Below are 15,445 nucleotides of genomic sequence, written 5' to 3'. Positions count from 1 at the left end.
AGGAAAAAGAAATAAGAATTGAGGGCTCTGAGGAGGATAACTTGGGAGAATTTTTTCCCTAGTTCCAAGTAGAGCAGCAAGAAGAGCCTATGCCCTAACTGGACAGTGATGAAAAGTGTACAAAAATATTTTAAGGAACTTACAGTTGAGAAGGAGTAAAATCCTGGCTTCAGGCATAAGATATACCAGAAAATATTCCAGATCAGGGCTCTCAATTATGATGGAAGTAGTTCCTGAACTATAGATTTTAGAAAGTTCACTTTAAATATCTGTTAAAATGACTGATACGTAAAAATAGTCTTAGAGTATAAAATTTATTTTTATACATTTCAAGGAATAGTCACAATAACCTATTAAGGTTATAACAGACATGTCATATGTTAATTCACACTTGGGACATACGTCTGTGATGTTACTGTACTCAATTCTTCTCTGTGCTAAGCACTATATGGAACAAAGCTGAATAAAACATATTACCTGCTAATAGCACAGAAGATGACACATCCACATATTAGCTTTAATGAAAGGAAAAATGTGTGAAGTGTCATAAAAAACATACAAAGTATACTGGAAACACAGAGGATGATGGAGAGATTCTTTTTAGTTGTTAGGATAAGGGAAAGTTATCATAGAAAATAGTGGAATGAGAGCCAAACTGTGAAAAATAAACGGTATTTACATGCAAACTGGAATAAACAGGCTCTTTTGCAGAGGGAATAAAGTAGGATCAAAGCATAGGGAATATTTAGTGAGTAGCAAGAACATTTTGCTTGGAGTACAGGCCATCTAAGTTAGTTTGGGCCATATCATGGTTGTTCAATGAAAAGAAATCCAAAATACTAATTTGAAAAAATAGATGCACCCCTATGTTTACTGCAGCATTATTCACAATAGCCAAGAAAAGGAAGCAACTGAATTCGCCATCAATAGACTGGATAAAGAAACTGTGGTGTACATATACAATGGCATATTACTCTGCCATAAAAAAGAATGAAATCTTAACCATTTGCAACAACATGGATGCACCTAGACAATATGATGCTAAGTGAAATAAGTCAGATGGAGAAAGACAAATATCATATGATCTCATTTATGTGTGGAATTTAAAGAACATAATAAATGAGCAAACAAAACAGGAATAGACTCAGAGATAGAGAACAAAGATCGTGGTTAGATGGGAGGGTGGTTGGGGGGATGGGTGAGAAAGGTGAAGGATTAGAAAGTACAAATTGGTAGTCACGAAACAGGGATGTGAAATACAGTGTGGGGAACATAGTCAATAATATTGTAAAAACTATGTATAGTGTCAGGTGTGTACTAGACTTATCAGGGGCGATCACTACATAAATTATATAAATGCCTAACCACTGTGCTGTACACTTGCAACTAATATAAAATAATATTGAATGTCAACTATAACTTAAAAAAAATATATAGTCACAGGATGTAAAGTACAGCATAGGAAATATAGTCAATAGTATTTTAATAACTATGAATGGTGTCAAGTGGACTTGATGGGGTTATATCACTTTGTGAGGGGTGTAAATGTCTAATCATGTTGTTTTACGCACTTGAAACTAATAAAAACTGAAAAAATAAAAGTACTTTGGAGTAGTCAGTGGAGAACAAGAAGTATACATTTTGTGGAGGGGAAAGGAGGGATGAAAAAAAATCAGAAGTGGGTTTAACCTGGCTTTAATTTACATAGATTGTAATGTTGCAGGTATGAGTTGGAGGAAGGGTCTGACTGCAGAAATTCAAAACAATCATTGGGCCTGAGACTGCTAGTTGACCACTCCAGCTTCTTGTCTTCCCTTACTATTTAGCAACTGAAGCTCATTTTTAGCTGGGCACTGCCACCCTGCTAAAAGTAAACAAACATTCCCCATAGTTTCTTATGGCCATGTGACTAAATTTTGGCCAATGAGCTACTTATAGCCAGATGTACAGTGGAATCTCTGCACATCTGGATGGCCTTCTTCTTTAAATAGGATGGCCTTCTTCTCTTCTTTCCAAGGGCCTATAATGAAATATAATGGCGGAAGCTCCAGCAGCCACCTTGGATGGTGAGGTGAGCTAGAAGATGGAAGCCACATGTGGCAGAACTAAAGGCCTGGGTTACTGCCATCTTAAATCTGATCAGCCTACCTTCAGACTTTCTGTATCTGAGAAAATTTTCCATTTTATTTAAGCTACTGTTATTTTGGGCTTTCTATTATGTAGCCAAAAGTAATTCTGACTAATAAAATATTCCATGTTTTCCTATTTCATTGGAACCCTTCTTTATCACCATATTGCAACTTACCACTAAGAGCCTGACTTCAGAGCACCTTCTTGCAAGCTGCCGAATCAGTGAGTGAGCCTCAGGTAATAAAGGTTTTTCAAGACAAGCCAATAAAGCATAAAGCCATCTTCCCTAAATAGAATTTTAAAAAGTAAGAAGTAGGCATATATTGTACCATATGTTTTAACTTATTTTTTAAAATGTCTTATGTGTGTCTGGTTATTTGCTATGAATAAATTCACAGAACATTTAACTGTATTATGTTTGGATACAGACAAAAAAGCCACGTGATAGCTTTTGTATCTTCTAACTATAGATACAGAACATTAGATACTTCAAAATATTTTTACCCGCAAAGAGTTCATTTTGGAGATTCTTATTACAATTAAAGCCCTAATTTATAGTAGAAAACTACATTAAGATCTGTATAAATCCTTGTAAAAATTAAGATACATTGTTTTCTTTGCCCTCTATAGACAGGTATACAAATCATTTTTTAATTTTATAACTGTCCCAGGATCTATACAAAGGAACTCTTTTGATACTATAAATACCATGGCAAGCTAAATTTATCCCCATCCCATTTTAAAAGGAGTTTTTCTTTTCAATTACAAAAGTTATATATACTTAATGCAGAAAAACTAAATACACAAAGCACAAAGGAAAAATGAACCTGCAATTCCACCATCCAGATAAACTTTCTGCTAATTTTTTAAATGTTTATCTTTTTCCTATGTAGACATACAGCTTTTAAAAACAAAGTTTCATCACTGAATAATATTAATAAAGTAACCACTTTGTAGCCATATTTTTTACTTGTAATACATAATAAACATTTCCCAAGATGTTAAATTCGATTAACAAGAGATGTTAGTTTCAACATGGTGCTTATATAAATACTCTTTAACCAAGCACTTACCATACTTTCCTGTCACTGCTGGTTTATTTTTTCTTTACCAAAATTCTGTGACAGTATAATGACAGATATTATAACCCTAGAACTCAGTCTAGATTTAGAACATAAAAGGAGCTTAATTAAAATATTTGTGGAATGAATGTTCCATTGTGCATGCACCATAATTTACTTAACCAATTTCCTATTGTTGAGCACTTAGGATGTTTAATTTGTTGCTGTTGTAATAAAAAATAGTGTGATAAATATTCTTGAACATAAGTTTTAGAGCATCTCTGATTTCTTGGACTAAATTCTTAGACATGAAATGGTGGTGTCAAAGGGTACATATGATCATAAAAGTTTCTGAGATATAATCACTAGCTTGTACCTCGGAAACATATCAAATTATATTTTCATCAGCAGTGTATATGACTCAGTGTATTCTGAGCAAGGTATCACTTTGGAGAAAACTGAAGACTATTACAACAAATTTTAAATTTAAACAACACACAAAGTTAGGTCCTCGAGGAACCACAAAAATCAATAAGAATTTTTCTTAAAAAGATCCACATCCAGGTTTCTTATACAAATAGTGAGCAAAATTTTCTTCTACATTAAAAAAGCTATTAGACATTTCAACTTGACTCAAATTTTCAGGCATACATTTACTACGTAAAGCTAGCAGTATTCAGGCATTCAAATGGTCTCCACTTAGAAGTTGCTTAAACCTCTACTGATTATCAAAGATGTACCTATGCTGAAAGGTTCCCTTTCCTCAAAGTTAGTGAGTACACTGTGACAACACTAAATGATAAAAGCAAAATCCAAAATAAAGCTGTACTTCTCAAAAAAGACAAGTAATAACAAGTAATTTTAAAAAGGTCCCTTTATCATTTTGCTGGTTTATATGCAAACTTCCTGTGACACAGATTTTTACTTTAAAACCCTGACATTCTTAATAGTAAGAGTTCTGATGGTATGGTTACTTGGATAGGGGAATTCAATACTCTTGATTTAAGAGACAAATTACTCAAATTAAGACTCTAAGGATTAATCAAGTTAAAGTTTAGTAAACCAGTTGTCAGTGGTTCAGAAACACTTTAATGCTTCCTCTGGAAAATATAGCTTTTTAGTAATATGCTTTCACTAATTAATAAGAAAAGCCAAACTTATCATCCTCTTGAGTGAGTAACCTTTACAAGTTTTTTTAAAAATCCAAAAAATCTTACAACAAAGAGTTAAAAATGAGTGTTAAAGGAAGAGAAGGAAAACAGATCAGATAAATAATACTGACAAAAGGTCACTATTGAGAAAGAACTGATCTAAAATTTAAAATTCAATATTAGATTCCAGTGAATTAAGTAGCCTAAGAATCTGAACAAGTTATCTTTTTTTTTTTTTTTAAATGAGGGCACATCTCACAGTGGCTCATGCAGGGATCAAACCGGCAACCTTGGTGTTATTAGCACCATGCTCTAACCAACTGAGCTAACCGGCTGCCCCAACAAGTTATCTATTGAAGGTATAGCTAATATACCAATGCTTGGGAAAAATATTGTTTTACTTATATTGAAAGAAATGTAAATTACATTTACTTTGATGTACTACTATAAATTCACTACATAAAATGTTGGATTGAATCATATGGAATTACTTATAATCAAATGTTTTCTTGTTTGTTTGTTATTGTTTTATAAATTTTATTGGGGGATATTGAGGGACAGTGTGTTTCTCCAGGGTCCATCGCCTCCAAGTCATTGTCCTTCAATGTAGTTGTGGAGGGCGCAGCTCAGCTCCAAGTCCAGTCGCTGTTTTCAGTCTTTAGTTGCAGGGGGCGCAGTGCACCATCCCATGCAGAAATTGAACCCGCAACCTTGTTGTTGAGAGCTCTTGCTCTAACCACCTGAGCCATCCGGCCACCCAGCCCTCTGGCAGCTCAGAGGCAGCTTGTTTTCTTCAATCTATTTGTGGAGGGTGCAGCTCACTGGCCCATGTGGGAATAGAACTCGCAACCCTGTTTTTCAGAGCTCGCGCTCTAACCAACTGAGCCATCTGGCTGCCCCTCAAATGTTTTTCTCCTGCAGAAATGGCCATTTCATATGGTTCTACTTAATGTAAGACTGCAGGGAAGAGAACTAACTTGACGCATCCATTGCTGATGCATTATAAACTCATTCATTTCTTCTGAAAGCAATCTGGCAGAATGTAACAAAGGCTTATAAAACCTTCATCCAGTAATTCTACTCTAGAAATATCCTAAGAAATTAGTATAAATGCTTATCATTTAGTCATGATCCGTAATGAGAATCAAAGTAAACTATGAGATATTAAGACAATGGCATTTATGTGAATTACATTATCACACAGAAACATGTATATGAAATATGAGCCAGAAAAACCAGAATATGTACATTAATTATAACTATGCAAAAGATATGTAGGATCACTGAACCAGAAACGGTGATTTAAAAATGAATTTTTTTTTTCCTTAAAAAGTACATGTTATATAGTAGAGATTTAAAAGAAAGTATAAAAATCTAAACCGAAAATCGAGTGATAAAGAATATGGTCATTCTACTTACGGAAGAGACTTTTCTAAGCACTTGTTTGAATGGCAGGCTGGGAAACTTACACACTGTGCGGCATTGTTGGTTTCTCCCAGCTGACTATAAGCTTCTGGAAGGCAGAGATTATATCTCATGATTTCACAGGGAGCTTTGGAGCCTCAGATACACTCTTTTGCAAATATACGCAAATGTGAAAAATATTTGTTTTTGAAAAGGAAATCTGGGGTAGCCGGTTAGCTCAGTTGGTTAGAGCGTGGTGTTAATAACACCAAGGTTACTGGTTCGATCCCCATATGGGCCACCGTGAGCTGCACCCTTCTTAAAAAAAATAAATAAATAAATAAAATAAATCTAACTTTAGATAAAACTTTTTATTGAGGTATTAAATAGATAATTTATTTATATAATGTCCATCCAAATTACCTAATTTTGAAGGTGAAAAATGAGCTGTGAATATAAAGCGATAAAATGGGCGGTGTAGCATGCTTGTTAGAGTATAGTCAGATTGTCTGGGCATGAGTCTCAGCTCTGCCAGTTACAATCTGTGTGACCTTAAGCAAGTTACTGAATCTCTATGTGCTCCAGTTTCCTTATCTGTAAAATGGAAATTATTAGTTGATTTACAGGATTCAAGGAGTTATATACAAAGTCCTTAGAACAATGCCTGACAAAAAGTGCTTGCTATTGTCATTTCTGATATGCTTTTGTGAATCGGATTTCAAGGCCTTTTAGAAAATGTATTTCAAACTTCTTTAAACCAATGCCGCTCAAAATGGGGTCTGCAAATTGGCTGCTAGTCTGTGACCTGTTTCTTCCTAGTCTGTAACAAGAGAAACAGCTTGTCCAGGATAGAAATCAACTGTTTAGCTGACACTTTTTTTCCCTCCAAAGCAAGGCTTTCTCAGTGAAGTAAGTAGTATGTTGATTTACATTCTTGTGTAACTTCCTTATTTCACTGGAAACAAACATAATTTGCGTTACACATAGTTAAACATACACACATAATACATACATATCTATAAATACTGTAGTCATGTCTCATATATAAGTATATATAATTTTGCTTCATTATGAAAATAAAAAGATGTAATACTACCAATTCTGGAGTAAAGTCTCTTTCTCCAAACCAATTACTCAGATACTCCAAGACACTGGTTACTGTTGCCTAAAAAAAGGGGAAGGAGGGGGAAGAAATGCATTAGTAATAAAATACTGATAGATTCAACAAGAGTTTCATTAAGTTTAGTAAGAAAGCAATTCTGATGTTTAAAATGGCCCCATTCTTTAGACTTCCAGAGAAAATCATGACTTTAGTAATTTGATCAGATGATTCACTCAGTGAGAAAAGGCTTTTAAGACAAATACACACTTTCAAGTATCAATAGCTTGGTTTAAATCCTAGGATTTAGTTCGTAACTACTAATTTAGTTTATAACTACTTGAAGAATTCCATATGCTTTTAAAAGTCTTTGCATAAATACTTCCAGAGTATTTTCATTAAAACAAAGTACAAATATAAAGGTAGCTAGAGAAGGATCTGTTTTAAAACTATACAACTAGAATTTATCAAATTGTTGAAAATGTTCTCTGGCTTATTCGAATATAGTTGGACACTTGAAAAAAACACTTATTGAATTTAGTATGACCACTAAAGTTATCTTAATGCAAATATCAAGTAAGTGAAATTGTCAACCAGTATGATTTACAACAGAGTATGACCAAAAAGAAAAAAGTATCTTCACATATTCAATGCTATCTGAAGACAAAACCATCAAAATTTTTATTTGCTCTTTAAATAGATTAACAGAGTTCCTAATATTAAAAAACTGAACCAAAGTCCGTATTTCTCCCCTTTTATCCAAGAAATTTATGTAGTACTTAAATTAAGTTCCAGGGGAGTCAAAAGTTACATGTGGATTTTTGACTGTGTGTGGGGTCAGTGTCCCTAACCCCCATGTTGTTCACGGCTCAACTGCATTTCATTCCTAATGAGATATGTAGTATATCTGGAACTAGAAATAGCAATCTAACCTTAGTATTTACTTCAAACCCCAGAATCTAAGACTTATAACTGAAAGGTACACAACTGAATAGTTTAGGACCATCAGTTCTAGAATTAGGTCAATCTAGGATTAAACCCATTGTTGCCATTAAAACTTGCTGAAAAACTACCTGCAAGTTACTTAACCTCTAATTTTATCTCCTCATCTCTAAAAAAGGGATATTAATAATAACTCTCTATATAGGGTTGCAGTAAGGATTAAATAAGAACTGTTAAACAGCTTAGAACAGGGTCTTGCATACTATAAATACTCAGGAAATGTATTCAAATACTTTCATTCACAAAGCAAACAAAAGAATGTATACATTCTTATTATTAGATGGATTTTACCTGATTCATTCTGCTAACAATACTAAGCAAGGGAGGAAAACCAATCTGAAAGAAAAATGAGATTGAAATTTACTAAATGGTATTATTGGGGGGGTGGGGAGCTTCATTTTTTTTTTTTTATTCCCAAACTGGTGAATTTCTCATCACACTATTATTTAGAAACAAAGAATGGATGAAACAAAATTCCTTCATTGCCCCTGACAATAAAATGTTCCATGAACTATTATAATACATTGGTAATGGCCAAGAAAATAATGCTTAAAATTTGAAAAGTAAATTTAAAAATAAAGAATGATTTTAGTAATTAAAAATGTTAAAGTATGAAATTTTTAAAAATGATACTGATACTATTGATGCTATAACATTAACGTATGATCCTTTTTGAAAATCTTGAGCTAAAGCTAACATTTTCAGGAATTAAGGCATTTGAATTAGAATGACTTTTTTCAAACCTAATCTGATTCAATTTTTAAAAAGCTACTTTGGAGTTTAACACTGGGAGCCTTGATTATGAAAATAGCACTAACTTGTGAGAAACTTAAGAATACATGTATTAAACTCTTGCATCTTTAAATGGTTTTATCATATGGTATATGTGACTTGTAGATATTTTGTAATGAGAAGATAAATAAATAAATTTTAATTCTCAATTAAAACACATTTTTGAAATGTAACATACATTAGGGATTATCCCAAAAGAAAAATAGGTTGTATAAGAAACAGAGCCAAACAGCTCCCCTAGAGATCTGAATCTATTTCCACTTCCCCCACGTGTGTAAGAGTGCCTGTTTTAACCACTTATCAACACAGTATATCAGGCTTTCTTTGCCAACATATTATCTGAAAAAATAGCAGTTTAGTGTAGGTATGTTACATTTCCATTACAAGTGAGTTTGTGCATCTTCTTATGTAAGTACAATTTGTATTTCCTTTCTGTGAGATGTCTATTCAAATCCTTTGACTGTTTTTTCTTTCTTTTTTTAATTGGATTCTTGGTCTTTTTAGTGATTTTTGGACCTTTTACACTTTTGGGATAAATTAGTTTTAAATGGAAAAACACAATGTGCTACCACATAGCAAATAATAAATACCTATTCAACAGAACAGAACAACATAATATATATAAGGAGTTAGCAGTAATGCAGATGTATATAGAAGGTTCCATAAAAACATCGGCAAACTTGATGGCAGGTGAATCCTGAAGGACAAGGAGTTGTCCACATAATTTGTGATTAAAATAAAGCCATGTGAAATTTAAATATACACTCAACACTTCATTTCCAGAATATGCAATTTACCAATCATTTTTAAGTACTTCTCCAATTGTCATATGTTTTCCTGTTTCCCTGACTACTCATCACTCATTGTTCAACCCATGCCTATTCATGACAAAAAAAAAAAAAAAAAATCCTATCGAACTCACGAAACTATTACACAGCTAAAACATAAAAGACGTGAAGCCAACCTGAAAAAGGTCATAGTACACTGTTTTAGAGACTAGGCTGCTGTTTTTAAATTAAAGAGCTAATAATGTAAGTCGGGGTTGGCAAACATTTTCTGTAAACAATCAAACTAAATATTTCAGGCCACACACTGTCTTAGTCACATATTGTTAGTTTGCTTTTTATGCTTTAAAAACCATTCTTAGCTCATGAAAACCATTCTTAGCTGTACAAAAACAGGCTGTGGGCTGGATTTGGCCCAGGCTGTAGCTTGTGGACCCTTTATATTAAATGATGCACAAACATTAGGATACTTTGCTTTGTTTAGCCATTTATCACCTACTTGTATATAATCTATTTCAGGATTTTCGTTTTTAGTTGGTCCAAGAGCCCCTTCAGCACATTGCCGTTCACCCAGACAAAATTTTTTCCAGCCTTCTTCATCTTCAGATTTTGGCTAAAAAACAAAAAGCAAAAAACCAAACTTACTTATTCCTATGTATTTTTTTAAATACTGAACTATGAAAAAAGAAATGAGGATTCCTCTATATTCCCACCACCTCAACACAAAGATGTGGTGCCTATTATGGACTGAATTATGTCCCCCCAAAATTCATACGTCGAAGCCTTAACCCCCCAGTACCTCAGATTGTGACTGTGCTTGGAGATAGGGTCTTTATCAAGGTGATTTAGTAAAAGTGAGGCTACAGTGTGGGCCCAAATCCAATCTGATCAGGGTCCTCGTAAGAGAAGGAAATTTGGACACAGAGAGACACTAAAGATGTGCGTGCACAGAGGAAAGACCATATTAGGACACAGTGAGAAGGTGGCCATCTGCAAGCCAAGGAGAGAGAGGCCTCAGAAGAAACCAAACCTATTGACTCCTTGATCTTAGACTTCTAGCCTAAAGAATTGTGAGAAAATAAACTACTATTTGTTAAGCTACCCAGTTTGTGGTATTTTGCTAGGGCAGCCCTAGGAAACTAATACAGTCCCAAGTGGTCACACTACATGTGGGACATGTTTAGTTTGGATCACACTGTAATGGACACTGACAAGAACGGGTGTGTTCAAAAAAGGATGTTACAGGTGGAAATTAGTATGGGAAAGTAAACCGCAATAAGAACACTTACAAGAATGAAGGATGTTTATTCCAGAAAAGGAGACATGATTACATACTTCATTCACATACTTGATGGGCTGGCCAGTCAAAGAAGGAATAGATTTATTCTACATCACCAGATAGAAAAAGCAGGGCCAGTGGGGAGAAGCATTCAGCTCCATGTATCTTTACAAAATAATTTTTATTTATACACATCACCTTGCACATTCCTTTGCAAAGGTGAAGTTTTACCCCCTGAGGATAGCTTTCTCCCCCCTACTCCCCTCGCCCCTTTCTTCCGCCTTCCCCCCTCCCCCGCCACTCCAGTTCAAGCCATTGTTTCTCAGTCTAGTTGTGTAGGACACAGTACCCTGGCCCTGTGTACAGGACCATGCTGAGGCAGTTGGTCACCCGTAGCCTCGGCTGCTCCCAGCAGCTCTCACGGCCACACACGGTAGCCCACAGCAGCACACAGGAGCTCACGCCAACCTCTAGCTGCTCATGGCAGCCCAGCGCCAGGGAGAGCTGTTGTTCACAATCTTAGCTGTAGAGGGCGCAACTCACTGGCCCATGTGGGAATAGAATCGGCGACCTTGGTGTTAGGAGCCTGGTGCTCCAACCACCTGAACCACTGGGCTGACCCCGAGGAAAGCTTTCATTAGAGTCTCAGGATGAATATGAGACCCTTAAAGGTTAAAACCTATTGTCCTGGAACAATGTATCTACCTTTTCCCATTACTCCATTAGCTCAGAGACTGTTTCCGCTTCAGGTAGCAATGAATATCCTGGTTATTAAATATAGCAGGTGCTTAAAAATCAATAAATAAATGTTTACATTTACATAGTTGACACCAGAGTGTGCTTTAAAAAATTTTCATTTTATTATTTTAATAATGTTTACATTTGCCATGTTAATTGTTATATAATATTCCAGTTTTTATGGATCATAATTTATCGAATCAATTATGTTAGGTCATTTCCATTTCTGACAAAATTATATCATAATGCTACTGATGTGGTTTCTTTTTGATTTAGTAAGCATGTATGTACCCAAAGTACTTACATTGAGCAAGAAAAAAAAATCTCTCTCTCTCCCTCACTCCCTTCTCACTAAGAGGCCTCACAGCATAGCGAAAGGCTTTAGAGTCAGACAAACTTCAGTGGCTCCCAACTATACCTTTTATGAATTAAGTGGTCTTGGGCAGGTGATGTCAGTCCCCTTCATACTTTTCCTAGAGCACAGCTTCCAGATGGTATGGAAAAGCACATAGAGAGGCCATATATTAAACCTCTCAGATTTCAGCTGGTAGTGTCAGGAAGACTACGCAAGATGCAAGTGGCCTCATTTATCCCAATGTGTCATCATGTAAACATGTTAGGAAGCATGGCCTACAGGAAGCTTCTAAAATCTGAAATCTATGAAATATCTGAAACTGTGAACAAAATTGTGTGCGTAGGCGCATTTTTTTCCTCTGAAGATAAACAGCTTTTATTTAATTCTCAGGAAGAATAGGAAGACTCCCTAAAATGTTCAAGTATTGCCCTGAAGTACACCTGAAATTAATATTGTATGTCGACTATAATTGAAAAATTTAAAAAAGAGGGAAATGTAAAAAACAAAAATTAAAAAACTCTCACAGACAAAAACCCAACAAAAACAGTATTGCCCTGGAAGAGCGTTTTCATCTTTTCTCCAACTCCCTTTTTCATTCAGTAGTCCAGATGTAACATATCTACTGGAGAGCTTAATATTATATCTAAGCTGATAAAATGTAGGAAATACTACTTTCCGGTATGCATGACAGGCTTCAGTAAAAAGTCACTGGTATTGGCACCATTCTTTCACCAGGAAAATCCAATGAGCCTTTATTCAATCTTTTTGTAAATACTGAAAATGTGTTTATTTCCTAAAAAACAACTGTCTAGAAGAAACTTAAAAACTTGTAGGGGCCTAACAATTACCCATCCAAAGTCTCTGAAGATGTTGTGGATTAAAAGTGTCATAAAAATAAAAGCTTGCATTGCTGATTCTATACTTTTCAGGCTACTAATATAATGAAATTGTTACTATTAATGGTAGATGGGAGGGAATGAAAATTATATGGACTAGGTAAGTAATTTTTAAAGACTGGAAGTAAATATGGACAATTTCAAATAGGTATACACTGTATAACTTCAACAGAGAAACTTACATACCATGGTCACGTTACTATCCAACTGCTGTGATTTCCAGTGATTTCTATGTCTGTTCACACTCTAAAGGAAGAAGAGGTAGACAGTGATCTTCAGAGAATGGATAACTGAAAAGAAATAAAGTGCTGCACAACATTCTAACAATTCTACAACTGGGAAGATATGTTTCAAACTATTACATCTAGTCATTATAATAATAATTTGGTAATTGATTCTTAAATATTCTTTTCTTTATTCTTCAGAATCATGAACCTCATTTTCCCAACTAAAATCTAAGAACAGAAATAAATCTGAGGGAGGGAGGGGTAGTGTTTAATTTGATTAAAAGATTAAGGTACACTTACCTGTCGAACAACTGAAAACTGTGCCACTTGCTGCTGTTGCCACTGAAGTGTGGGGGAATATCCTTCAGGAGCAGGTTGGCATCCTGAAAGCTAGAGATCAGTTCATAATTTTTACCATCAATGTTAGTGTTATAACTAGAGTCTCATGCCCCTGCCAAGTAAAATCAATATGAACAGTGAACAAGAAAGTAAATGATTAAGACTGTACAAGAAAAATAAAGTACTTCTTGCTCATGCAAAAGAGCAGGAATTTCATTTTACTATTTCTGTGTGAGTTTAAAATGTTAGGAAAAGATCCTTATAGAGTCACTTTAATAACAGCAATCTGGAATGGTTTACAGTTGCAGTTTCTAAGAAATCTAAATGATATGAGTCTTGAAGACACAATCTAGCCCTACCTTTCTATAACAGCAAAAACAGTTTGCTATAAAAAAAAAGAGCTATATCCCAGATAAAAAATTTTGGTATAGTCAGAATGTACTCAAATAATTTAAGATATCTGACTTTAAAATGTCTACTTCTTTTTCCAAAAACAGCATACAGTTCACAACTGATCACACACTGCCTTGAAATAAAACTTTGTGAGGTCACTTTTTAAAGCCAGGTATATAAGACATCATCTCCCACCAACTAAAAACTTCTAAAAAGGAATTATATGAAATATTAAAATTTCCTAATTATAAACATCTGATAAGGGAATTACTTAGAACATAAAACGAAAAGGAATAATCACAATTTAAAACTGCTGCTTTCCTTTGACTTTAAATTAAATACTGCCTCCTGGGAGAGACCTTCTGTGACAATCTAAAGTAGTTCTACCTGAAAAAAAAGAAAAGTAATTCTTCTTGTTATTTATTGATCATTATATGTTAATTTTCTTCATATCAATAGTCACAATATGTAATTATTTCACTTGTTTGCTGGTTTACCCTGTCTTCCTCAGGAGAATGTAAACTCCACAAGGGTAGGGACCTTTTCTGTTTCATCATCCCTGGTTATATTTCTAGTGCCTGGCACAACCTACTTGCTTAGTAAAAAATGTGCTGGATAAATGAATGAAAATGTTTACAGTGTGCAAGTAGCTAAAAAAAGTGTAAGATATTTGGGTTTCTAAGTCTTAAAAAACAAAACATAATGAAAATTAGACCATGCAAACTGCACTAAGATTAAACAGTCCAACAATAATTATGAAGACAACTGGAAAAAGGTTACTTCAAAATAAAGGACAGCATAAGTAACCTATTTAAAGACTTCTTTAGGATTGGATCATGTCCTGAAAGTATGAAGAGCAAATCTCCATGAATGCCAGGGTTACTTAAAGCCTCTTTGGCGGCAGTAAATGTCAACTGTCCTTGAAGGGGAAAAAGTAATACAAACAAATGTCTAACTTCGTAGGGGCAGTCAAATTTGACCTACATCGTAATTGATACTGTTGGATACTATAGGAACAGCTTTGTTTTTTTCATTTGTAGTGGTAAAAAAGTCACCTGACGGGTAATAAAACTCACGGAAATATTCACACTTTGCTTCCTTTTCAACTTCTTTGGGTCAATTTGCGCAACCACGACATCTGGACATTGAGCTGCTTCGATCCTATAAATAATAAATGCAAGAAATGTAATTACTATTGAGTTTTGCTCATCTGCAGTTAAACAAGCTATCCATTTCTAAAGTTTATTATGATATCAGACAAAAAGTTCAGAATTGCAATTGAGGTACTAATTAATGTATTTCTGAAATTATATTGAAAGCAAGGAAATCTAAGAGCACACATCTTGCCATGTATAATCAAGTTTAATATAATTAAGTTCACTGAAACTCGTCCACCTAAAAATGCTAACAAGTGATCTTGCTCCGATCCGAACTTGCAGGAGGTTGGGGACCGGAACAGAGGCGGGGCTTTAGCAAACCTAGGGGTCCCGCAAAGCACCGGGCGCTGTGCTCTGGAGCAGGAAGGACGAACAGCCCACCCGCACAAGCCAAATCACTCACTGGACCCGCTTCAAGTATTCCTGAGGCGTCCTCGGGGGTACGGAGGGATCGAAACTTTCTGTCAAGTCGCAGGGATCCACTGGCAACAGCCGGGGCATCAACTCTTCCACTGCAGACTCCGCTGGTACCCACGCCATAGTTTCCAATCCAGCCAGTCCCACGTTTAGGTCACAGCGCAGGCGCACAAGTAGGCATCTTTGGCGCAGAGTGGAGCAAGCGGCGAGGCTTAGGGAG

At 35.2% G+C, this 15,445-nt stretch overlaps 1 protein-coding gene across 4 annotated transcripts in view; it reads right to left on the bottom strand.

The window, feature by feature from the left end:
* Positions 1-15,445, bottom strand: part of GEMIN2 (gem nuclear organelle associated protein 2) — a 20,768-nt gene extending 5,323 nt beyond the window's left edge. The window contains exons 1-8 of one of the 4 annotated variants that reach the window (XM_033108601.1): positions 15,212-15,445; positions 14,728-14,812; positions 13,220-13,309; positions 12,879-12,938; positions 9,924-10,037; positions 8,139-8,183; positions 6,843-6,911; positions 2,306-2,416 (exon numbers count right to left, since the gene is read on the bottom strand). In XM_033108601.1, the coding sequence (XP_032964492.1) occupies positions 2,306-2,416; positions 6,843-6,911; positions 8,139-8,183; positions 9,924-10,037; positions 12,879-12,938; positions 13,220-13,309; positions 14,728-14,812; positions 15,212-15,348 (711 nt within the window). In that variant the 5' untranslated portion in view covers positions 15,349-15,445. Of the gene's footprint in view, positions 1-2,305; positions 2,417-6,842; positions 6,912-8,138; positions 8,184-9,923; positions 10,038-12,878; positions 12,939-13,219; positions 13,310-14,706; positions 14,813-15,211 lie in introns of all 4 variants that reach the window. The other 3 variants (XM_033108600.1, XM_033108602.1, XM_033108603.1) reach the window with 3 other exon arrangements.

Source organism: Rhinolophus ferrumequinum, chromosome 6, assembly GCF_004115265.2.
Source record: "Rhinolophus ferrumequinum isolate MPI-CBG mRhiFer1 chromosome 6, mRhiFer1_v1.p, whole genome shotgun sequence".
NCBI classification, from domain to species: domain Eukaryota; kingdom Metazoa; phylum Chordata; class Mammalia; order Chiroptera; family Rhinolophidae; genus Rhinolophus; species Rhinolophus ferrumequinum.
Note: the sequence above shows the minus strand (reverse complement) of the source record. Positions and strands in the feature narration are given on the sequence as shown.